The sequence below is a fragment of the Pseudopipra pipra genome, chromosome 11 (genome assembly GCF_036250125.1).
Source record: "Pseudopipra pipra isolate bDixPip1 chromosome 11, bDixPip1.hap1, whole genome shotgun sequence".
NCBI classification, from domain to species: domain Eukaryota; kingdom Metazoa; phylum Chordata; class Aves; order Passeriformes; family Pipridae; genus Pseudopipra; species Pseudopipra pipra.
In genome coordinates this window covers 22,015,967-22,041,462 of record NC_087559.1, presented here as the reverse complement: position 1 = coordinate 22,041,462, position 25,496 = coordinate 22,015,967, and the positions used below count along the sequence as shown (strand labels likewise).

General features: G+C 40.0%; 2 protein-coding genes across 3 annotated transcripts in view; one reads left to right on the top strand and one right to left on the bottom strand.

Annotated features, from left to right (window-relative positions):
• Positions 1 to 25,496, bottom strand: part of CENPP (centromere protein P) — a 127,006-nt gene that overhangs the window by 6,872 nt on the left and 94,638 nt on the right. The gene's annotated exons all lie outside the window — the stretch shown is intronic.
• LOC135420049 (extracellular matrix protein 2-like) overlaps positions 18,608 to 25,496 on the top strand; it is a 46,563-nt gene continuing 39,674 nt past the window's right edge. Inside the window, exons 1-2 of the mRNA XM_064667012.1 lie at positions 18,608 to 18,906; positions 22,222 to 22,526. Of these exons, the coding sequence (XP_064523082.1) occupies positions 22,247 to 22,526 (280 nt within the window). The 5' untranslated portion in view covers positions 18,608 to 18,906; positions 22,222 to 22,246. The remainder of the gene's footprint in view (positions 18,907 to 22,221; positions 22,527 to 25,496) is intronic.

Genomic DNA, 25,496 nt, shown 5'->3' with positions numbered 1-25,496 from the left:
ACTTGTTCTGAAGTGAAAATCAACAGGAAAAGTCTGGAATACACGAGGAGAGGAGGATCCTGTTGCCCACAGCTGCTGTGAGTTTGTCACCTGCTGAAGCTGCTGTTCTTTGTGTAGATTTTCCTGTACAATGGCAGTGTTTGCATACTTTTCATAGAAAACTGCAAACATTACCAGTGTCATTAAATATTATCCTCAAGGCCTGAAGGGTCTGAACTTTGCCCACAGAAAGCACCACATCACAACAGTCCAAAAAAGACTTCCAGTCTGATGGACTGGAATGACTGAGTCAGAAAGGCAAAAAGCCAACAAAGGGAAAAATTAATGTGCCTTATGTTTGATTAGACCTCACTTCAAGGTTCATTTAAAGGAGATTTTAGGAAGTATCTAAAGAAAGAAACACAGTGATTACAGTTGAAATGTATCAGCCCAGTCAGTAAACCCACACTCTGCCTCCTCAGGGGTTTGTTCAGCATCCACCCAACAGAGAACACCGAACAGGAGGGACCCAGATGTTCAGTGTACTCAGCTGATCCCAGTGTTAGCAACATAATGTTAATTAGGGGCAAACCAAGCTCCCTCCACTGCTTTAAATCTGGTCAAATAAACACACCCCAGGCCATTAAACAACTACCCAACATAAATTGACTGTTCAACCAACCAGCTCTGGCTCCCAACATTTGTTCCTGGATGTGTAAACTGATGCAAATGTAAAATGAATTAATTTCCTCTTATTTTTAGGAGTTTCAGTCACAAAGGTAAAATGCAGACCCATAAAATATCAAAATACCAATGAACACAGAAAGCAAAATAACTTTGAGAGAACTGCTTAGAATTTGCTTCCATGGGATGCACTGATGCTGTTTACCTCACAGGCCAACATGTTTAAATCTTTGTTTCTTTAGCAGATTAATACTGGAAACAAAGGTCTTTTGGAGCTACTGGGTTATTTGTAAGGCTTAAACATTTATGTTATAAAGGAGAAAACACTTTATCCCACCCCACATATTTTTGGCTTGAAAAATACAGTATTTATATGGCATTTCATATTCTTTCTGGTATCTTTCTGAGGAAGGAAATCCTGTATTATCTAAAATACGTATTTGGTACACAGAATATTGATATATTAACCTGGCAACTTCTGCACAGGGATTTTTGCTTTAGAGGTGTGCAACGAGGGGGACAAGAATTAGAAGGTGCAGGGACTCCTCAACCTGCTGTTTTTCCCTGGCACAGGCTGTTTTTCCCTGGCTGTTTTTCCTGTGTGTACGTGTTTGATCCACAGTTTTAAGCTCTCTTTGTAATTTTTTTTTGCCTTTTTTTTTTTTTTAATGAATTTCACTACAGCAATAGAGGAACATTTAGAAAGTGGTTTATCCAGAGTTCCACCATTATTGTCTACTATATTTGGAGCAATGCTGTGACTGTTCCCTAACTCAGAGCTGTGCAGAGCTGGGATCTCACTCAAAGTCAATATTTGTTTTATTATTTTAGTTTCTATACCTAAGGAAGTTTATCAGCAGCCCAGTTATGGAAGTATCCCAGAATAGCACACTTTGGGAATCAGAGTCCATCATAAGAGTTCCTGATAGATCTTCACAGAATCATTAAGGCTGGAAAAGCCCTCTGAGATCATCGAGTCCATTAACCCAGCACTGCCAAATCCATCACTAAACCATGTCCCCAGGAGCCACAAAATGGTGCAGTTAGAGGAAGAAATACAACACACCACTGCTGATGTAGAATTCTACAAATAATTTGAATTTCAGGATTCAAGAAAAGCATTTCTCACTCCAACTTCCCTCTATACTAAAACATGTGGGACACCAGAAACACTTGATGTCACACAAAATATATCTGTATTTCTCAAACAGTAGCTGGAACTGCCCAAACCCCACTTGAGCAACCTTAATTTTTACAGTAATTCCACAAGATGCAAATCTGCCTTTCTTGCCTCTTCCCATGCAGAAATCTCTCAGACTTGAAATGGTAAAGGTGTTCAGGAGCTAAGAATGTTTTAAAGTCCAGCTGAGTGCCACCTCAGCTGGATTAACAACACTGATGCTTTGGGGAGGGCTGTGTGTGCTTAACCAATTGTCTCCCACGGGCCCTTTGCCCATGATGAGGTTCAGGTGGAGCAACAGGCACAGAAACAAGAGGGAACCTCGAGCCAGCACAGCCCTGCTTGGCCACATCTGGTTTTTCAGGACTAACCCCAAACATCCATGATGGGAACAGGGATTGCTGGAGCATCAGCACCACGTGAAGTTCCCAAACCAACACAAGTGTGCCCAAACCAACACGTTCTAGGGGAAGATGCTCAGGTGGGGTGTCCCAGTGGCTCCTGCTTGCCCACTTTCCATGGATTTGAGACAAACTCAGTTTGGTCTGTGCCTGAAAGATGACAGTGGTGTAACCCAAGGTCTTGTCTGGAGACAAAGGGTGTGTTTATCTAAATCTCAGGTAAAGTGTAAACCCACAAACACAGAGGTCAACTCCCATCACACCCTTAGCACGTGCTTGGGAAGTTGGCAGTGCTTTTACTTCTGGATAAGTGAAAGTATCAATTTGAAGCAATGGGATATGTGATAAATTACAGCTATGCAAATAGGCTCTTGTATCTCCTACTGCAGAAGAAAAGCCTTGATAAAACCTGTTTTCAAACAATAAAATATGAATTATAGAATTATAAAAAGAAACCTTTTATAAACGTGTCCTTGCACACTGTATATATTTTTAATGTCTGCACTGAAAACTGCCTAAAACATTTTGCAAGGGCTGGAATTATAACATCTTTGAGCATTCAAAGAATGGCCCACTGAAAGTTCAGAGCAGAAAGGATCATAAAAGTCACCATGAAGTTTCTCATTTTGTGCAATTCAAAGAACTGTAATCAAGAAAATATAATGCACTTTCCCCCTTCAACTAAATTACACCCCTGCATTTGCAGGATGGATTTAGGAAGCTTCACCACTCGTAATTATGGCTCAGGATAAACACAGCTCCCACCTTCCCATCTAAGGAAACATGTTCCCCAAGGAAACCAGCCCTGCTGGGGATCTGAGTGATGCAAATCACACGAGCTGGCAGCAAGGGAAGCACAATGACCAAGTGGTTTTGTCAACGTGGCAGCACCAGCACAGCTCACACAGCTCAGATCTGGGCTCTGAAAACCCAAATCACGAGTGGTGCTGATGACACGAGTGTTTCCCTGTCAGCAGAGGGAGGAAGAATTTGGGGGGCAGAGTTGAGGGGCTATAAGGAAGTCTGACAATGGCAAGTAGTGACAAGACAAGGGGGAATGGCTTCCCACTGCCAGAGAGCAGGGTTAGATGGGATACTGGGAAGAAATCCTTCCCTGGGAGGGTGGGGAGGGCCTGGCACAGGTTGCCCAGAGAAGCTGTGGCTGCCCCATCCCTGGAAGTGTCCAAGGCCAGGTTGGACGGGGCTTGGAGCAACCTGGGCTAGTGGGAGGTGTCCCTGCCCATGGCGAGTGTTTGGAACCAGATGATCTTTCAGGTCCCTTCCAACCCAAACCATTCCATGATTCTAGAAAGAACTGTCACCCCGGACACCCTGGACAGAGGAAATCTTTGCAAACATTTCCCCCAATGTGCCCCCAAGCTCCAGACACGCCTGGTTCCCTCAGGCAGCACGTGCCCAGCTGGGTACTGGAACAAACACCACCCTGCAGCCACCCAGCTTCAGAGCTGTGCTTTCATCAGCCCAGAGCTGTAACCCAGCAGTTAGTGATCATTTTGCTAAGACCCAGCCTTACATCTGCCTCCTAAAGTTAAGTCAGTGCTCCACACAAGTGTCTGAACCCCACTGGAAGCCACTCCCCCCCAAACCCACGGAGCCTGCACAAAGTACCAGGGAAGTTCCTTTGCTTTGTTCTTTCTTTTCATCTTCCCCCCATCACAGCCTCTCTTTTTTGGCCTCTGCTCCATTTCCATTTCTTTTCCTTCTTTCACATTTCCATAACATTATTATTTTTCACGCTTGACTCAGCCATGGCTCTCCATGATTCAGTTTGTCACTATGTTCACAACGTGGTTATTCATTTTCCATATTTTTTGTATTTTCCTCATTGGATCTAGAACAGAAGAGCCAAACCAGCATCACCAAAGCCCGAGTACACATAACACTGTGTCTCTTATAAAGCATTTCCTTTCAGTATCAATCTCTCATATGGTAACCATGTGTTTATCTGCAACTTAATTACAGCAAACTGGGAATAAATTAAAATACATACTAGAGGTTTCTTTTTTGTGAGGAAAAATAAAATTAAATGAACATGAAACCTCAGAAAGAACAGGAAGGGGTAGATCATGAACACTTAGGGAACACAGAAGTTGCAGATGCTTTTTCTGTGCTTTTTACTTCCTGGGCAAGAGAAAAGTTTTCTCTCCAGTATTTCTCTTTAAAATCGTTGAGGCAAAAGTTTTCCACTAGTTTATGAAAGTTTTAGGCTCCCCATTTCTCTAGCTTAAAATTCTAGGGCTTATTTGGCATTTTATTCAACTTTTAAAATGCACTGTCTCAGTACTAAGGTGGCTGTAGAACCACCCCCTGCACAGGTATTGGCACAGCTCCAATTCCAGGGGATCTGAACTGATTTGAATTTTGTGGCAGAGCAATGACACTGCACCTGGGCATTTATTTTGGAGGAAATTCCCAGTGCACCAGTAGAGCTCAGTAGTTCTGTTCTTCCTCCACAACTTCACGGACATACTACATTTCATTATATTGTATTTGAACCCCCTGCCCTCCCTCTGCAGCTAAATATAATTAAATACTTCTTGATGATAAACTTTGCATAAAACACTGCGTGGAAATCAGGAGAAATGTCTAATTTAGCAAGAGACACTGAGCAGCCAAGGACAATACAGAGATGAAAAATTATGAAAGGAAAAAAGATGTCATATTGAAGAACAGTATGAAGTATCAACAACTTGGGAAGAAACAATTGGGAGCCAATTTTTTAATAATCTGAAGGAAGTAGACTGCAGGAAGGGCATTTTTAGGACAGAAATTAAGCCAAGTTTGTGTTTTCTTCCATTACAACAGAAGCAAGATACTTAATAGATCATTAAATTTTTTTTTCAGTACAGAAGATGCTGCAAGAGTCTCTCTAACCCTTTTTGATGTCCTAATAAAAGGGTCCAGAATCACATAAAGCAAATGGATTTGAAATACCACAGAAAAGCTGATTATTGAGTGTGACCCAACTTGCTTTTGTACAGTTTACATTACGAAGCTCATCCAGACAGCAAAACTTAAACATAATATAAATAAAAGCATCTGAATTTAGTTAATGACTTGGCTCTGAAGCTGGGTTAGTTTTTTCCCAAGTAGCCAGATTGATTTAAAAAATAAATCACAGGACACGATGAAGACCATCTAGTTCATCTAAATTAGCTCAAGGTTAGACATGTACTTTTTTCAAAAGTGTGATTAAAAAGGTTTTTAGACAAGATACTCAGCTTATGCTGATCATTCACTGCTGTGGTTATTTCATCTTGCCTGGGGGTCAGGTGGAAGGGAGAGGGGCACAGTTAAGGACAGAAGTCAGTGAGCTATTGTTACTCAACAAAACTCCATTCATTTATACAATTAGAAGAAGCAGTTGCCCACTGGTCCAGTAACTGGAGATCTGTCATCCCTAGAAAGGTACCCGACTAATACAGTTTGGTTATTATAACTTATTTATTAACACTGCCAATTGATAATAGATCAGGTATAGGAACAGTGTTTGAAGTCCTGTTCAAATGAAGCTCAGAGAGCTGCCTTTCTCAGGGTCTGAAGAGTTATTTGCTTCTGTTTGGGCAAAATTGATCTTACCTGGTAAAGACATGTATCCACAGACCCACCTGGAACATCTAAAATACTCATTTTCATTTCTCACCAGGAGATAAATAGTTTGAAAGGTCACTCTCTTGTCACTTAGAGCAAACTGTCCAGGAGCAGAGAGGGGTTTGGGCAATCAGTATCTCCCAAATCTGCTTAGACCACCACCTTGACCTGATGAGAAAGTTGTAGCTGTACCATCACCTTCACTGAACACCAGTGACAAACCTGGGTTTGCACAAAAGCAAATAAAAGCCTCCTGTGTGTGACTTGCACTCAAAAATAAGGATATGCTCCTTCTTGTAGTTGCACCCAGATTTGATATCAGTGGATTAAAGGCACAATTCCTACTGCATGTAATATAATAAAATCCCTTTATCCAGCCTCCATAAGGACCAGATTTTCCTTAAACATACACAGATATGTGTGTAAAATACATCCTCATATAAATCAGTGTCCACTCTCCCAAGTACCATTGTAGCATTATTAATATTCTTCCTGAATATCAGAAAAAGGTTTAACATCTCCATTAGGTAAAAAGTGAAGTTTTCTGTAGAAAACATGTCCTGTAGGTACACTGAAATCTTTCCCACAAGACATCCTTTTTAATGGTTCTGCAAAGCACTGCATTTTGGACAGACCTCACCGAAATTTGCCACCCAGTGGCTTGCATTTGTCTGGTTATTTACAATTATCAGCTGCTGAAAATAAATATTAACATGAAATGCTAAAGTGCCTGTTGCTTTCAACAAGGGGCAGGAACTGGTCGAGTTGAAAAGCCCCTGAAAGCTTTAAACCCACTGAATTCCTTCCATGCAATCCCCAAATAGGGTTCTTCACCTCTGGCTGTCAAAAGCATGACCTATCAGTTCTCCAAACACATTCTCAGCACAAACAAGAGGGACACAGGAAATATTCTTGAGAAGACCCAAACATCTACAAGAAGAGATTTATCAATTGAAAATTATCGTATGCCCAAGGGTGTGAAATTGGCACTCCACTTAAAAATGACAGGTTTGTAAAAATGGTCAACTCTCCTCAAACTTTGGTTCACTCAGTGACTTCAGGAAGAAAGCAGCAACCCCCAAAAAACCAAAAGAGAAGCAAAAATAAGGAATACTGAAAACCTGTAACTATTCAGAGTGCAAGTCTATGCTATACCTTAGAACAAATCTCTCACAACAAGCATGATTTTGACTCAAATATCTGTGTACTGCCAAGGACAAAGGAATTTGGGGCAGTGATGAGAATTCTTTAGTGTTTCCAGCAGGACAAATCACAGGCAGCTGCCAGGCAACAACATATTCTTATGCTCCACCTTATTTGGGTTGCACTGCCCAGGAATGTTCTGTGATGTGTGTGGATAAATATTTGTTTTATTGCTAGGTACTGACACAACACAAAAAGCACTGATAATACTTAGAGTAGCTGCCAGTGCAACTCATTCACCCTCAATGCAAACCTGGGGCATTTCGTCATTTGGATTTAAATTGCTGGCCTTGCAGAAACACTTCAGAACTGTTGGTGACAATATGTTTTGTTCTGGTAAAAGTCCAGCTGAAAGGAAATCAGTTAATATAAAAAGCTTCTCTTTTTTCCTTAGTCAGTTTTTCAAGTTGAGGTGTTTTTAAAGCCCCAAGGAAGCGACACAAACATTCCTGCACATAAACCTGGTGTATGTTTGATGTTTTAATTTAACAGCTGGGCACTAACAAGAGGTTAGTCCTGTAGGATAACGGACCAGGGGAGTCCTGGAGCACCAGCCTTTCCCAGACTGTGCTCTTACCCAGCTGGATTTTTGAGTATATTAATGAAACAAACAACCAAGTTGTACGAGAAGAACCAAAAATCCAATGTTTGATTTCATTGTATTCTCTTACATGGAGAAAAAGGAGGAGAGAAGCAACAATAATAAAACAGAGAAAGAAAGAGAAAGGATTTAAAAAAAAGGGAAAAAGGGGCAGGTTCAAGGGAACAAAGATTAAGATCAAAATATCTGATACTAAAGGATAAAGGAGTAAAAACAGTTCAAGAAAAAGGAAATTAAAGCAACAGACAAAAGGAAGAGTTTCATTACTAGAATTTAAACATGCAGTTATCCCCAGCTCATATAAAAAGACAAGGATGTCCTTTTATGCCCTCAGGCTCCATTTCCAAACCCAAGCTGAGTCTCACAGCAGGAGCTGTAAGGTACACACAGATAATCCCATGGAAAAACTTGAGAAGAAAGGCAAACACTATATTGTTATTTAAAATGTAGTTCTGGATTACTTCAATGTTCAGTTTTTCCGCTGTAAAAAGACCTCTGGATGACTCTTCCCAAACACACTGCAAATCACATTTGAGGCCTCCAGCATATTCCTCACCTTTGGCTTTTTCTATTTCCCCCCCTCTCTGTTTTGGAATCAGCTCTTGCACTTCTTGCAGCTGCCCCTGCCAGTGCAGAAGTAGCACTGTCTAGACTATGAACATATTTGTGACTCTGAAAAATTATTCCAGTTATAGCTCTACAGCTCCTAGACCTCCAAAATCCCATTTCTCATTTCCAGCATATCCCACTGCCCTGGGATTCAGAATTACTAATTCAGAATTACTGTCTAAGAGTTCAATCCTTATTAACACACAGGATCCTTCCTGCTAATTTCCACGAGACAAAAATATCATAATGTTCAGTTACCAAAGTACTCATTGTGAATACAAAATAAAATGTCCCAACTCTCTGAAACAAAACTGGTTTATTCGCCCTTGTACAACTCACATTGTGTAATAGAAGTAAAGGCCAGAAACAAAGAAAAAGTAGCAAATAAATCATAGAATAATAGAATATCCTGAGATGGAAGGGATCCAGAAAGATCACTGTGTCCAACTCCTAAAGAATTAGATATCAAAGCCTGCTCTAAAATATAGTAATATTATATTCTAGACTAGTATGATTTTAATTTATGACACCATTCAAAGAGCTGGTAAATTGATGATTCTTATACTAAAATATGGTTTGTTTTAATCAAAACTTTTTAATACTTACTAATTAGAAAATACCTTGTACTCCCTTGCAAGTTGTTGGACTGTTTTATGGCGAAGCTGTGAGTTAGTTTTAGCAAACTCAATCTTTTAAAAATTCACTCATAAAAGGAAAAAAGGCAGTTGAAGCATTCCAGATATTTAAGCACTTAAAACTCAAGTTACCTCACAACTGATGTGCTTGTAAATGGATCATGAACAGAGCAGTGCAGAAGAGGCAAAATGTTTCAAAATAGAAAATGAGCAACTGATAAAGAGGAAATAAGTTAAACACACTCAGAGTTGCTGCAAACACACTCCAACCTGCCAGGGAAATAATAAATCAATGTTACTGTACACAAACATCATGTTCCCAAATATGGTCCATCTCATCTCAGACTCATTACTCCACTTTCTGTATCCCAGCATTTCCCAACCTGACAAACAGGGAACTCCAGCATTACTGTCACACCTTTCATTGTGAATCCTGCAGGACATTTCCTAAGGCTTCCCAAAGTACTTGAGCACTGACACTGGGGAAAGGGAAATACTCAGAGGTCAAAAACCCTGCTCAACTCCCCCCCAGAGCTGCTCTCCAGGCAGCAGTGCCAAAGGCTGAACACCTTTCTGAGGAAGGAGCTCTGGCAGGAGCAGCCCCGGGAGGGCCGGGCTGGGCTGAGCCACAGAGAGATTTGGGGTGAGACATTCATAGAAAACTTGGATGTCCTTCCTACCGCAATTAAACAGTATCTCAGTCCTGTAGTGGTTGATTTTTATCCAGATTGTCATTTTCCAAAAGAAATAACTTGGTTTCAAAACACAAAGCCCCGGGCTGTGCAAGCATTTCCACAGGGGACAGTGCAAGACCAAGGCTGGGCTTGGAGACACAACAGGAATTAGCAGTTCCAAGGGAACCCCTCTCACTCTCCCCAGCCCCAAACTTCTCATCATCATCTCGTATCATGAAAACAAAGCTCAGTGTTTCAGAAATAACTCATTTTTCAGTGATTTGATGAGCCCTCCAGTCAGCAAAGGGAAGGGAACACACAGGATTTAATGTGAAGAACAGATAGAAATCATCATAAAAATGTAAATTGGCAAAGACTCTCCGAGCTCTGAGAGAAGCCCAAACAACGCCAATGTTCTTCTTCAACAAGACGTGTTTATACACCACACACAGAGTCATCCAGAATAACAGAACCTACTGAATCAGAGGAGTTTTTTCCTTTTTAACATTTCCCTCATGTAGATGACACGGGGGGAACTGTACTGGAGTATCAGGAAATACACAACTCCTTTGGCCACAAATGCTGGTCAGATCATAAAAAAAATATAATTAATCACTTCATGGGGTGTTTTCAACTTGTACTCAATCCTGAATTTTGTGCACTGTGGAATTATAAATATCTAGAAATGTGATAACCATAAAAATAGCAGTAGGGTATTAAAAGATACATTTAAAAATTAGATTTGTCTACAAACACACACACACACACACATATATCTTCTGCCATTTCCCCCCTCACATTCTCACTGGGAGCTGCAGAATTGCTGTACAAGTAATTTTTGCCACTGCCCACTAATTCACCCAAACAAACCATTTCATGCTACTGTTTGTAATGGGAAAAACATGAATCAACAGGCAAAGACAACTAATTTTTAGATTTAAAAGGAAACCACAAGCAAACTTTGTTATCCTCCTCAAAGCATCTTCTTGCTCTGGCTGCCAACTAATCCTTCTTTTAGACTAAAATACTTCAAAATATTTGTGTCCTCAGTCTACATCTCCTTCCTGAGACAGTCTCTCAGTGGAGAGGCATCCTGCTCTTAATTCCTACTCAGTATTAAAATGGGAAAACATCTGAGGCACCAACCAACTGATATGAGCAGAAAGCCACAGGAACCCAACCCTGTGTCCCCGCTGACATCTCAAACCAAGAGTTTTACCTGTAAGACCAGCTATTGGTTTCCTCACATCACTGCTGATACAATCTAAGGTGGCAACATTAGTAATTATCAGTTTATAAAAAGATGCATCCTCTTTTTAGAGAAGTTTAGAGTGTTCTATAGGGACACTTTTTTGGCCACTTCGCCTAGAAATGGAAAAGTGCGACCAAGTAAAGGGAGAACGAATGAAAAAGGGCAAACAAATAGGGAAAGATCATCAGAATAATTACCTATTCTTATTTTTAATGAATTCTAAACAACCTGTTTTCAGTATTCACACACAGATAAAGTGTTATAATTTTTCTGTATTTAAATTTCTGTATTTAAAATACAGATTTTCTGTATGTTCATTATAGCCCAGTCTTTATTTAAGAGAACCACTGTCCCTGTGGTCTGGGATGATGTACTTGCCTATGGAAAAAATGGAATATAAGAAGCAATGTCAGGACTCACAGGAGGCTTATGGCACTCTGCCAGAAACTTAACAACTGGTTAGGTTGCTTTGTCCTTCAAAATTTGAAAGATTCTGAATTCTTCGTAGTTTACATGTGAAAACTATTTTTATGATAGAACTCCACAGGGAAAACCTCTTAGAGGGTATTTCTGAGCAATAAGAAATTTATTGGGATGAAACCAGTAATGTGGTGGGGTTTTTTTCTCTGAAAATCTCAGAACAATGTTTTTGATAAAGATTTATATACCCATAATTCAATGGGCAGTTACCAAAATAAAGATCCAAGTCTATAATCTTACAGAGATTCAAAAAGTATTTGTATAAAGAGTCTTCAGTTTATACAAAGGTCTGGTACAGAAGAAATCAGAGATAATATTTTGTGAACTGTGGCAAGGACAAAAAAAAAAAATCCAATGACTCCATCTTTTGTATTTCTGCTGCAAAATATGATTATCTGACAAAAAAGTTAGAAACCTCATAATTATTGATGGGCAACAATGCTCAACAGAGGCACATGAGAAAGCCCAACCCCCAAACCAAGCTCACTGTGCTCTCTGGGACACACAAAAGTCGTGCTCAGTTGTTAATTATTTTGGAAAAATACAAGTCAGCAAATACCTGCAATAGAACTGCCCAAAATACAGGGAAGTGTCACCATTTGAACCCACCCCAAAAAAAGTTATTCTATTTGAAAGGGAAGACAGAAGGACAGGGGAAATCTTATATGTTCACATAATTATAATGGCCAGGGTTTTAAAGCTGTATTTATTCAAGGTAGGTGGGCAAGTTGCTTTGGAACATCCCAGGGACCAGGCTTTAGGCAATGATATAATAAAAATTGGACTGAATTTCCTCACTGTGTACATAGTTATAGGCAATATGTGAGACACACTGGCCTCACATTTCAGGCAGCTCTGAAGAAAGCCTTTACAAATTCCTTCCATCTGTCCATTCATTGGCATTTTAGATAAAACACGAGAAAAACCCACCACAAACTAAACACGGGGGTGAATGGAAACCTGACCAAGAGGGGCCAAGTTGGGGAAATAATTAATGCCCTCAGAGAGTTAATCCTAATGAATCAACCTGAGTAATGAACCCACCGGGACGAACGAGGAACCAATATTTTAGATATTCCATTACTGCAGTGAAGAACTGAAATTGGGATGTAGATATAGTGGGAAATGAAGCTTTTTTAGGTAAATAGATCCCAGTTACACACACCTCAGATTGCAATTTGAGGTTTATTCCCACCTAATGAAGCACCCAATGCTTTTTGCAACGTATTGTTAACATTCTGAAATACATGAGGAAAATCTGTGTTTAAATCTCTTCAGGTTTACCAGCAACATTTTCTCTTTTCCTATATTTTTTTTTTCCTTAAGGATATCCGTGACCACTGATTACAACAAGGAATGCAGTAACTGCTACAGGTTTCAGAAATGCCAATCCCAAATTCCACATCTCATGTTTTGGGCCGACTTTACCAGTTATAAATTTTTTCCTGCCGCTGCTGTTTTTTTCCAACTGTAAACTTCTGGGTTTGATTAAAACAAAAAACAAAACCACATGAGTAATTTCAAAGTTTAGGATTCCAGCTTTGTCTCTGATCAAAATCAGCCAGCAACTGCAAAGATTCATCATGACAACTAAGAGTAAAGCAATTTAAAAAAAAATCATTCCATTCTTTTATTTCATTGAAAGGTTAAAAAAGAACTGCTTGTAATTTTCAGTGTTGTCTCTTTTCCTTCCAATTCCTGAACAAAGCAGAAATAGCTTTACATTCCTGAATGTGGGTGTGGTTTTTGACTCACAAAGATAATATTTTCATCAGTGCTTTGGGAATAAATTAAATAATAGATCCAACTTCAACACAGCCCTTCTGTAAATAACATAGTAAAACAGGAGGCATAAGAAAATGTGCATTAATGATAACATGGGAGAAAGCTATTAAAAACAAGGATGACTGGGGAACATTTAAAGCTATAGAATGTACTCTTGGTGCTGGGTGAGACATGGAAACAGGGGATAAAATGCAGAGGTTTGGTGTTCCCCCTCGATAAGGAAATTGATATAATTCATGTATATAAAGGTATAACAGCTCTGCATTTGTGTGGCTACTGCTCACCTCTGGCACCATGAGGAAGAGACCACAAAGTTTCAGAACACTGGAGATAACAAAAGGAAAACCCTGTGTATGCAGGTGGCCCTCCCTCACCTGTTGTGCCACTCACCAGGGAACAGGCAGAATATTCCAGAATTAAAAAGGGAGGAGGGGTAGTAGCAGTTTTCCTTTGATGCTCCAAGGAAAAATGACAGGACAACAATACCATAATTACTAAATAAAGGTAAAAAGTCTGCAAAACTAGGTCAACAGGGAAGCTACAAACCTTGGCAGGCTGTACATTTTGAAATGGCCGAGAAAAGAACTTGTGAGGGGAAAAGGGGAGCAGAAGGAATAAGGGAATATAATAAGGGAAAGCAAGTAATGCGATCTGGGCAGCCAAGAGAAGCTGGGTAAACTCTGTCCTTGATGTTTTTTGAAACCAAGAGAAAAAAACCCTGCTGTGAGTTCAGCCTTCCCCTGCTCTGGGCAGCAGGTTGGACTGGCTGACCCCTGAGCACACTCACTGGGGGAGCTCAGGAGGACAGTCAGGCAGTGCTGGGAGGTACCAGGGGACTGAAGGAAATGTGTCCTTTCCTCCACTCTGCTCAGCCAGGTTATCCCTGGCACTGAATTGGCTCACTGAAGGCTGGTCCTGCTCCAGTTTAGTTTGGCCACCATGCAGATAGAAGATTCCATTTTTAAAAGGTCTGATGGACAGCTGAGGTTCCCTGGCCTCTGTATGCCCTGATCAAAACCAGTTACTTCAACTCTTCTTTCTATACTCTGGACTCTTCAACTCCACACTTTCTATACTTCCTAAGTTGGCTTAAGACTTTTTATTTTTAAGATGTCCTCCTATTCCTTCAGCCTTCTGGCTTTCTTCCATGGCTAAGGTATTACACTTCAGGCACTTTGAAGACATTTAAGAAACAGATGTTATTCCTCCTCTGTTTCAGGATGCTCCCTGTATTTAAGTGGCCTTTCAGATGGAATTTGAAAATCCATGAGCCCTTCTCAGCATCACAGATTCTGTTATATTAACTTGTACATTAATTTTACCCTCTGTGAGGTTTAGAACAGACACACAGTAGTGAATGTTTTTCCTCCCACCATCAGCTCCCACAGAAAGAAGCAGAATTGATAAAAGGGAAAATAACAATAGTCCTATTGCACACTGACTAATATCTCTTGCTGGGAAAGGAAAAGAGGCTACTGATGCCCTCAGGAAATTCAGAAAAATTACCATTTGCTGTTGTGGAGTAGAAAGCTACACTTAGGGAAGGAAGAAGCAGCAGTGGCCACTCTCATTTTGGAAGCAATTCCATAAGATCACAAAATATTATTTGCTAGTTGACAAATATTCTTCTATTTCCTCCTAGTACAAGGGTAGATATCACAAGAAAACAAGTTTTATCTAATATTGCTGCCTCAGGAAATGGCTACAAACATACAGATGTAGAGGAGAGCAATACATCATTGATGCTGGATGTAGTTCTAAAACTCTGTGGGAATCAGTTGAATATATATATATATATATATAAATACATATACACACATCATCTAAAGTCTGTGTTTCAATCCATTCTGTGCCAAGAGCACCAATACTTAAGAAATCCAACTTTTTGGGACAAAGGGCTATAGTTTCACTACCCCCTGAGGGGAACAAGTTCTGTTGCTATCCCAGAAGGAAGTGTCCTGCTGTTGCTCCATATTGCCCTGACTAGGCTGCTAACACTAGGGACATAAGGAATATTCATATGGCATGTGTTTAAAAAGCACACTTGCTCTTATACACCCCCCCAGTATAGTTTTTAAAAGATTCTAATTCTTTATTTCTACTTAACGTGGCGACAGGTCAGAAAACTCCAGCAGGAATAGTGAACAGATTACAATTACTAACAATACCTAGAATTAAAAAACCCATAACTTTATACCAGCGTGGGGTCCAGGAGTGTTGCTGCCTTAACTCATGGGATCCACAGAAGTGAGATTTAGATCAATGTCTGAAAACCAGGTCTTTTGAGGAAGAGACAGAAAACAAATGTATTTCAACTGTATTGAATTGCTCAAAACCCCTTTGCCACTACTGGTTGTCATCTAATAGGCCCAGTGAGAGATGTTATGAGAAACTGTTGTAACCACTATAAACAAGCCTGATGCCAACCCAAATTCTAATCCCTCTTTTTGACGGAAGAAGATTCCCTTGAACAATTCCCACAATTTCAGCAAAGCAAGAGGGAAAGCCTTGTCCCTTTACAAATAACAAGCTTTAAGGAAAAGAGATCAGCCTATATTTTCAGAAGAATCCATGCCAGAGGCTCCAGGCTCTCACATCCATTTCTCACATCCTATGGCTCTTGCTCAAAACACGAAGCAACAGTGGCAGTTTGTCCTAAGATATAAAGTAATAAAAAGTTACTCTAATTATTAGTCACTGCTTACTCTGTGTCTCTTCTTCCCTCAAAGGAGACCATTCCACAGGAAGGCACCTTGACAGACTGCAACATTCCCATTGCATAACTCACTCCAATGCTGGCCATACATGTGGGATAGACAGGCATAAAGTGCACGCACATGAAGCAGATATTGGCACCTGGCTCTGCTCTCAGAGTCAACTATTCCCATAAACACAAGCAAGGATTAGATCCCTGAGGATACAGCAGCGTTTTCCACTCAAACACAAACTGCCTGAACTGCCTATGGCCAAAATCATTTGCAAGGACGTCCCAGTCTGAAGGTTTAGCAGAATATACAGTGTTTTTTCTTTAGTTATTATGACAGGCAAGTTTGTGTGGAAGATTTTAATGTAAATAACAGTATTAAAACAATATTTAACAAAATTAAAACTAATATCTAATTATTGAAATGTGGCATATGATATCCATTCTCAGACAACAGTTTTCCAAACTAAAAATCCCAAACCCTCCCGATACCACATAACAATGGGTTGGTCTTTAACAGCTTAATTTTCAAGTGACAATTTTCAAGTGTCACTGCTCATTGCAGGAAGGTGTAATGCCATTTTCGTGAAGAGGGAACTGTCTTTGCAGATCCCTCCAACTGCCTTTATTTCTTCCTTAATAAAAGTTGAGCAAAAGCTAAGCAAGGGCCTCCCAGGCATATTCTCCTTCATACTAATGGCAGGCTCTGCCAAGATCACAAAGCCACACTGGCTCCAGGTAATTAGAGGGATGAAGGAGAACAGATGACATTATTTATTTGTTCAGTACAAGAGGCTTTTGTTTAGATATTTTAAATGGCACCAGATACAATATTGGAGAAACTTCATTTTGGTCTGAACATTAAAGGAGAAAGGTGACTTAAAGGCAGCCAAAAGAAAGGCTAAATATGGACACCACCTGAACTATGATGCTTCCAGGACTCTCACTGATTCATAGAATCATGGAATGGTTTGGGTTGGAAGGGACCCTAAAGATCACCTCCTTGCAACCTCCTGCCATGGGCAGGGACACCTTCCACTAGCCCAAGTCTCTCCAAGCCCTGTCCAACCTGTCCTTCAACATTTCCAGGGATGGGCATCCACAACTTCTCTGGGCAACCTGGGCCAGGGCCTCCCCACCCTCACAGGGAAGAAATTCCTCCTAATATCTAATTTAAGTCTGCCCTCCTCAGCTTAAGGTCATTCCCCCTTGTCCTGTCACTCCAGACCCTTGTCCAAAGTCCCTCTCCAGCTCTCTTGGAGCCCCTTTAGGCACTGGAAGGGGCTCTAAGGTCTCCCCAAAGCCTTCTCTTCTCCAGGCTGAACAGCCCCAACTCTCTCAACCTGTCTTCATAAGAGAGGTGTAGATTCAGTAACACCTTCAGAGATCCTTCAATCTGCTTAGAGGATTTAGGATTTTCACTGTATGATCTAGCAGGGACAAGACTGTGTCCCACTCAGCTCTGAAAAGCTTCTGAAAGACATTGACCTTTCAAAAATTACAGAGATGACATAAGCTAAGAAATCCAGCTTCAAGGATCTACTAGAATTCATGGTCAGAGATGCCACATCCAAAGCAGATGCACTGAACCAGAGCTTCACATGCACAAAGGCATCAGAAGCATAAGAAGCTGCATTTAAATATACACTGAAGTGAATGCCACCACTTTTATCTCTAATAAATACACCATTGTTTAAACACAAAGTCTTTCACCTGACATGCACAACCCTGACAAGATGATCTAATTTGCTGCTCTTTTCCACACTTGTTTTCAAAGAACTGTTCAACTCTCCCTTTACAGCCCAATGCTTTCAGCACAGGTCCTGAGCCGTGCCCTCATTTCAGAAGCCATCTCCATTTGTTAAGTGTGACTGCCTCCATTCCTTTTAAACAGCTCCAGATAAAGTACAAAAGTTTAATATTCCTTCTTTTGCCTTTGCACAGCAGAGCACAGTAGGAAGTGAATGACTATTTTAAGAGACAATGTGTTTTCCCAGTATCTTTCCACCACATACTGCCAACAATTATGGTCAACTCAATGGTTATACCAGTCCATGACTATCTGTCTAAACATTCCTCAGAGTGTGAGTTCAACCAAACGACAAATTTTTAATGTCAGAAGAGCTCAGACAACTCTGCCTCCCAGGTAAATTTGTCATTTCTGAAGCTCAGCAGACCCACCACCCCACTCATCCCACCCGGACACTGCAGCTGCAATATCTGGGGATGCAGGAGAAGGCTCTGCTGGCACACCAAGGACTTGTGGTAACGTACCATCACTCCCTCCCTTCCCTCACCCTCACTTCTCCTACTTGGATTCCTAACTTCACTGCAGCTCTGCAGAGCTGTGCTTCAGGATCATGTTTCAGGATGTAATTAGCCTTACAAAGGAAAAAAATGAAGGGAAAGTGCTTCGGTCGTTTTATTTTCCATCCATAAGCTACAACTTATGGTGAAATCATTGCTGTAAGTGGACAAAAGAAACATTTTCCATGCTAAAACTTCAACAAAAAGGTTTGCTGCTTATAGATTACAGGCTTGAAGGGCAGGAGTGGATTAAGAAAATATGAATTGAAGAAAAAAGTTCTAACTTTAATAAATGTCTTTCTGTTAAGGCTACATTTGCCAAACTGCATTATATCTTATTCTTTTAAATAAATCTACATTAAAGCCATACCATTTGGAAACTAAACTTCTAAATCCATAAACCAGAACAGAATAAAATACACATTTTTTCTTTTTGATTGTTTCTTTTGAAAACACTCCACTTTCCTGTTCCTTATGCAACTGTAAGTGCTGGCAGAGGATTCCCAGCTGTGCCTTGTCAGCCTCGGGACCGAGCACATTGTGCTGCTTTGCCTTTGCCTGGAGTGAGGTTCGAGTGCTCCGAGCACCGGCACGGGCTGATCCTCCGCGCCCAGAACCGAGCAGCGTTTGCCCCCAGGGAAAGGAGCTGTTCCAGACCTAACTAAAGGAATCGTCCCACATGTTTCAACAACCCCAAGCGTGTCTCTGTTTGTTTTAAAGATATCACTGTGGTTCTGTTTCAGTTGCAGCGGGAGACTAAATGACAGCAAGCAGAATCTGCTGTTAGGTTAGATTACAAGGTAAAATGTTTTCCATTTTAAATTACTGCTTAAAGCATGGTGTTGAATGGCTTAAACTTCATGTTAACTTTGCAAATATGTGTGAAATAACGTGAGCTATGTTTAGCTGTACTGGACAGAAATGCTTTTCTGGATGTAGTGTGCAGCACCCGTTGATCTGCTTGCTCTGTGTTAATGTTTGCCACGCACATCCAACTTTAATGGAGAGTGTGATTAGGTTTTGGCTAAATGTAACTCATTTCTGTGCAATAAATGTAAAGAGTATGTGAAAAATCTTGGTAAAGCACTTTAACCCCTGTGTGTCATGAGAAATAATGCTGACATCTTAGAAACGTGTTTGAATTTAGACTGAGTAGATAAAAATGGATTATTTAATAAATTCTGATACTCTGGGATTTCTAAAGGGTCTCTCCTTTAGAAATTAACTATTTCCATTAACAGAACAGCTGAACTTACTGAAGATAAACATTTTGAAAGCTACAAACTTCTGAACACATGGTAAAAAAGATAATAAAGATGCCTTCACATACTGTGCCTGATTAAACATTTGGGGTAAAATTAAAAAAAGTATAGCAATGCAGCCACGTTGAGAGTATCTGGCAACACAAACATATCATAAATTCATTATAATGGCTACCTATAATTTTATTTTACTATGTAATCATTTATTACAAAAATCCTCAGTTGAATAGGCTGAATTTTCCCCAAATCAGAAGTTGGCTGGCCGTGTACTAAATAGAAATTCCTGAGAGATGATCCGAGGATCCCAGTCATGGCCAGGAAAGGCCCAGTGCCCTTAAGGCTTTCACAATTTGGGCCTTAAAATGTGAGACAACACTTGTTAAATGAGCCAAAGAAAGAAACTCAGTAGCCCAGTGTTTTGCATGCAAAGAACTCCATTTGGCTGAAAGTAGCAATATTAAGCTTTCAGTACTGAAGAGTTAAATTGGTGTGAAAATACAGCATATAAACTCACATATATGAACAGGATTAGTTTATAAAGACATATTATTTGGGAGGGTATGGTATGTATTTTCTGTTATTTTGTTTTTGAGGTTTTTTTACTCGTACTTATAAAGTATTTTATAAAAAGATGTGTCACTTTAAGATAATTTGATTTGCTACAGAATTTTACCTTTTATTGAAGTTCACAGCGAAACATCTTTTGTACAGTAAATATAATGTAATTCACCCTATGTTATTCCTGACTTCTAAAAATACATGGAAAATGGGAAAGTATTTCAGTCATGCCATTATGTGCCTCTGGCGACAGGAAGAAATGGTTAAATGTTAAAAAAGCCCAACTGTAATGTAGCAGCATTGTAACTGCAGTGTGATTATAAAGTATCCTAGAAAAATGTGCCCATAATTAAGATGTCAGTAACTCGACAGACTGAACACACATGTCCAAGACTTTTCTTTTTACATTGCCTTTTCCCCGAGGGCTCTTTGTGTGTGTCAGCCAAAGCTGGGGAACACAAGTTTACTGGGTAATTTTATAGCCCGTCATTACCAAGTAAGTCAGAAACCAAAGCATGAGGTCACTTGTCCTGAGGTGCTCAGAAATAAGCACTTTCTGAACAAGAACAGGCATTTTCAGTGCAGAGCACAAGCTCCTGCATCTATTTGATACGTTAATTAACAGTGATTTCTGTAAATAAAGGCCCAGGATAGAGTCTGTCTGGCATTTTGGAATGACTGATTTCTGATGGGTAGCAAGCAGCAAACTGAAGCCTGGATTCATTTCAGAACCTTGTCCTTACATGAGATGCTGTGAGGATTTGTGTGAGACATTTGCATTTCAAATCCCCTTTATATGGAAACAAAAACATTAACTTCAAATTCTGCAAATTAATATCTAGATCTCCTATAACATTTTAAAGCTAAAATAGTTGAGCACAGAAACTACAATATTAAAAAGAAGTAAAATGCATCCTGGCTTCAGCTTATTTCCTCCCAACTTCCCATTTTAAAATGTGAGAATAAAAAGAATATGAGAATTATCCCATGGAAAGCATGAAAAATATGCAATCAATCGTGTGTCTTATGTTAAAGAACAGCTAAGCATAAACCAAAAGTTGTACCAAAAATTTGATCTGTTATATAAATACCAAGATGAACAAGCTTTTTAACAAAATCTGATGCAGGTAAAACCACAGTTCCAGCTCCTGAAATGAAACTATCTTGCATTTATAAAATATAAAGTTGACATATAAACCAGACTGATGAGCATCAGGAAAAAGCATTTTTTAATCCCCTCAAGGCTTCCTTGGAGAAGAACTGTGGACATGCTCAAAGCCTTGTCTTTGATGAAGATGAAGTGCTCCAAGTCTCAGGTTCTTCTCTAATTCTCACCACCACAAGAACACGAGTGTTTTCTGCCTCTGCTGTCTCAGTTAAAATAGGCCACAGGCCAAGAGCATCTCCTTTATGGAAGAATTGTGCAACAGAGCTTTGACACATCATTGATAACCTGGGATATGCAGGGCCCTATTTCCACACTGGTGCAGCAAATCCCCTGCTGGATGTGCTTCCTCTGCACACTCCTGAATCCTGGCTGCTCTGTTTTGGAATGCCACCTATTGGTGACAGGCAATGGAATTTTTCTGTCACGAGCATAAGAAGGCTCAAGATACACAATTGTTTTGATTTGCTTAAAAAGTAAATGCAGAGCACAACCCATTATAGATCAACCTTTTTAGATTGCCTGTGCTTAATACAACGGGGAAATAGCACTATTGTGACCAAACTTCCCAAAGGTCTCCTCTGCAGAACCAAACAGATCCTGTTGGAGAAGAGGATGGCCAGAAATGGAAGATATCTCTTCATCTATGAGGAAAAATCCCTTACACAGAAATGCCAAGCCAAAAGCATTTGGGGCATCACATCAGAAACAAATATGGCATTTTTCTCTTAGTTTGCCATTCCCATGTTCAGAAGTTACAACAATCTGGAAGAAATATTAGCAATCAAAAAAAAAAGGGAAGGAACACCTCACAGAATTCCCAAGAGCTCCATTGCTGGGAGCAGTAACAATTATGGAATTGCAAATGCCTGCTGGCCCTGCAAATCCAAACCACCTCTTCAAATGCAACCCCAAAGCCAGCACCTATTTGAGTCTGACTATTGCCCGTGAGGGCAGAGAACCACTAAATTCAGGTTAGTTACTTCAGGCCTCACAGGGCAATTTCTTCCCAAGGGGAAGCTTGGTTATACCTCCCATGTATTGCTCCACCTGCTCGGAGAAGTGCCCTAGGATTGCCACAGTCCTGCCAGCTCTGCAGGTATCTAATTTTCCTCTTTTCCCCGTTCCAGGATACTCTCTGGGACACCCGAGGCCATGCAGGCGACAGCACTGCTCTGCTCTTTCCTGCTCGTCTCCCTGGCTGTTGATTTTTGTCCCGGTGAAGGCAGAGCCCTTCCCGGGAGGCACAGCAGGAGGATGCACCCCCGAGGCCTGGGAAGGGGCTCCCTGGCAGGGCACAGGATCCCGAGGCAGCCAAGGATGGAGCCCCCAGAGCCCGGGATCCCCCTCATTGACATCGACGACAGCGTCATGGGAGTGTTCGACTCCCTCGTGGGGTTGGGGGAACACGAGTCCAGCTACAGTGTCCTGCCAGGTAAGAGCAAAGCCCCTCTGCTGCTCAGGGTGGGCTCATTTTTCTCTTGATTTTAAATGAAACATAGAAATTCTTCAAAGAGCTGTGGCCTTTCACAGTAATTTTGGGGTTTGGCATATGAGGCTTTTTAGTTAAATCCTGCTTTGCCAGGTAACTAATATTTTCCACAATTTTTTTGCATTATCATTTGATCTTAACTAATAAAAAATTTGTTGGGATATTTTCACAATTTCAAATGTGTAACAAGCTTGAAGACTATTTTGAAGAATTTATTGCTTGACATATCTCCTAAGTCAATTAACATTTCATGGAGGGATTAATACCAATAACACCAGTGTTAATTAAAATGAATTTAAGTTCTATTATTTTTTGTTGCTGTATTTTTGATAGGCAGCACTCAAACCACGTCTACATGCAATATTTCAAGAGTAATTCTTTACTTTGTAAATAACTTAATAACACACAGCAAGAGTTGCAATATGAAACCTGCATTAGAAAACTGAGCTGAGAGAAAAACCCCAGTCATTCAACACAAGGTCACTCATGCTCCATCTGTATTAAAAATCCAAATTTAATTAAGAGAAGTTCAACAGTATGATTTATGTAAAACTTGCCTTTTTGGTGATCTAGAGGTTCTCACATTGCTGCACTAATATATATTTTATGGTTTTTGAAGGAGAGGTAGGGAAGAGGATTTGATGCCTTAAAAAACAAACAGGCAGAAAGTATAATTTCACTGATCTTTACTGAAACCTGTCTTGGTAATTGTGTCAGGCCTCTCTAAATCTCCTCAAAGAATACAAGACTAGTCAGGGATTGAGAACTGATAGTTGTTAAGTGTCTCTTTGGTTCTCAGTGCAACAAAAAAGGCAGAACTCTTGCTCTAGGATGTTGTGATTTTATGTTCAACGTCACAAATGGGAAATTATGACTCACAAAGCAGGAAATTAAGTTTAACAACCAGTGATCCCTTCTGAAAATAACAAATTCTGAACAGCACTATCAGTACTTCCCAATTTTGAAACCACAGTTATTAACCAGTTGAAAATTACTGAGATGTTCAACACTTCTTTTCATAGAAGGAAGTTTGAGGGTTGAAGAAAAGAAAGACAATGGGATTTTGTGAGGACTCAATACGAGGTTGTGTCCACTCTACAGCTAATAAAGACATGGATACTTCCATTCCAGCACCAGGAGATCACACAATAAGTAAAATCATTATATGCAATTTAATGAACTTTATGGAAAAAAAGTACAATGTCCTGATAACCACTAATCTGCATAAAGTGATAATAACCTATTTTATAAGCACAAAGTTAAGCCTTTCAGTGTGTCTCCCAAGAGGCATGTCCACCAGGTTCATAGTTCTCAAATGGCCAAACACATTTTAGCCATTACTAAATTATTATTTAGTAATAATAATTACTATTTGTTGTGAGTCCTCACTTTGAGAACAGCTGAACTGTTTGAAATAAAGTCCTTTAAAGTCAGGGATTTTAATGGCCAAAGTAGCAAAACTCCTGACCATGGCATTTCCAGTGTGTATTACAATATTATACACATTACTAACGTCAAACCTCTAATTTAAAAATATTTTTAAAATTAAATAGAGGAAAATACCACATAAGTAGCAGACACTCCATGTAAGATATTCCAGTGTCTCTGTCAGGACCATCAGTCATGCTGAAATAATGCACAGCTCTTCCCCCTCCCCACCCCACTTGTTTCTCTCTATCTGGATTTGCATCCAAAAGCTGAGCTAAAACCACTGAACTCATTTTATTTGGAACTTCACGCTGAATTTACACCATATTTCCAAAGGTTAAAAGTCCTGTGCACATCTGCCAAAGACTTGAACCACAAGGTATTTTTTAGTCTAGCTTTTAAAGTTCAAAATTTTTTCAAGTTCATGTCAGATTTGGAAAAAACAGAGCCTATTAAATAATAGAACACTATTATTAATCATGCTCCAGAATAGAAGAAAATGCAATCCAAACCTCAATTTCAACTATCCTAGCTACTTGTTTTGCTCTTAGTAGCCTAAAAAGAAAAAAAAAATAAAATTACAGATTTATGCAGAATGAAAATTAACAGTTAAATGAAGGTTTTACAGTAACCAGACATATCTCCTTCCTCCAGGTAAAAATCACGTGAGTATTTAAATTAAATCAAACAGTTCAGCACAACATTTGCAGCTGTTTGTCCTTTGCAGCCTGTCCATTAAGCAGAGCAGAATAGGATGTTCACTCTTGCACTATTTCTAATACCTCTTGATCCCCACTTCTCCCTGTGAAGTTCCTCAGGGGCCAGGATATTTAAGGAGCACCTCAGCCCAGCCTTTATTGTGTCCCACAAGAGTTTTCTGTGAATTCCACAATGCCAGAGAGCAGCTCTGCAATGCACCACAAGGTCCCTCTTTGAGCACACCCGTGTCCTGCCAGATCAAGTAACTCCCATGTCCACAGAAAACAAGATAAATTGTTACAGAAGCCTGCAGAGGCCAAGTCTGATAACTCATATCTTTATGCTTATTCAGACAGATTTGCACCAACTTCAGATGCAGTCTAACAGCTAAAACAACCTAAAGAATTTTAGGAAGCACAGAAGAATTTCCTCCTCGAGCCAGATCACGCTCCTCTGGAACAGCTGATGTTTTATTGTTTAACATGAGAAAGTGCAGCATTCTTTTTGTGTTTCCTTTGGAAATTATTTAAAAGAAATATTGTGGCTTCCTGGCAAGCACATAAAAACCAGAAGTCAGGATCCAGCAAACAGCTGGATTACAGATACCTGGGTAGAGTGACAAGGGACTTAGAGCCAACTAACATTTGGCCTGGGCCTCTCCTCCTCCACTTAACGTGGTTTCAGTAGATTAGAGCACAACTTTATGTGGCTGAAATGAGGCACAGATATCCCAGACCCCTGAAAAAAACAAGATGCAACTGTTCAAAACGTTAATTTCTCGCTTTT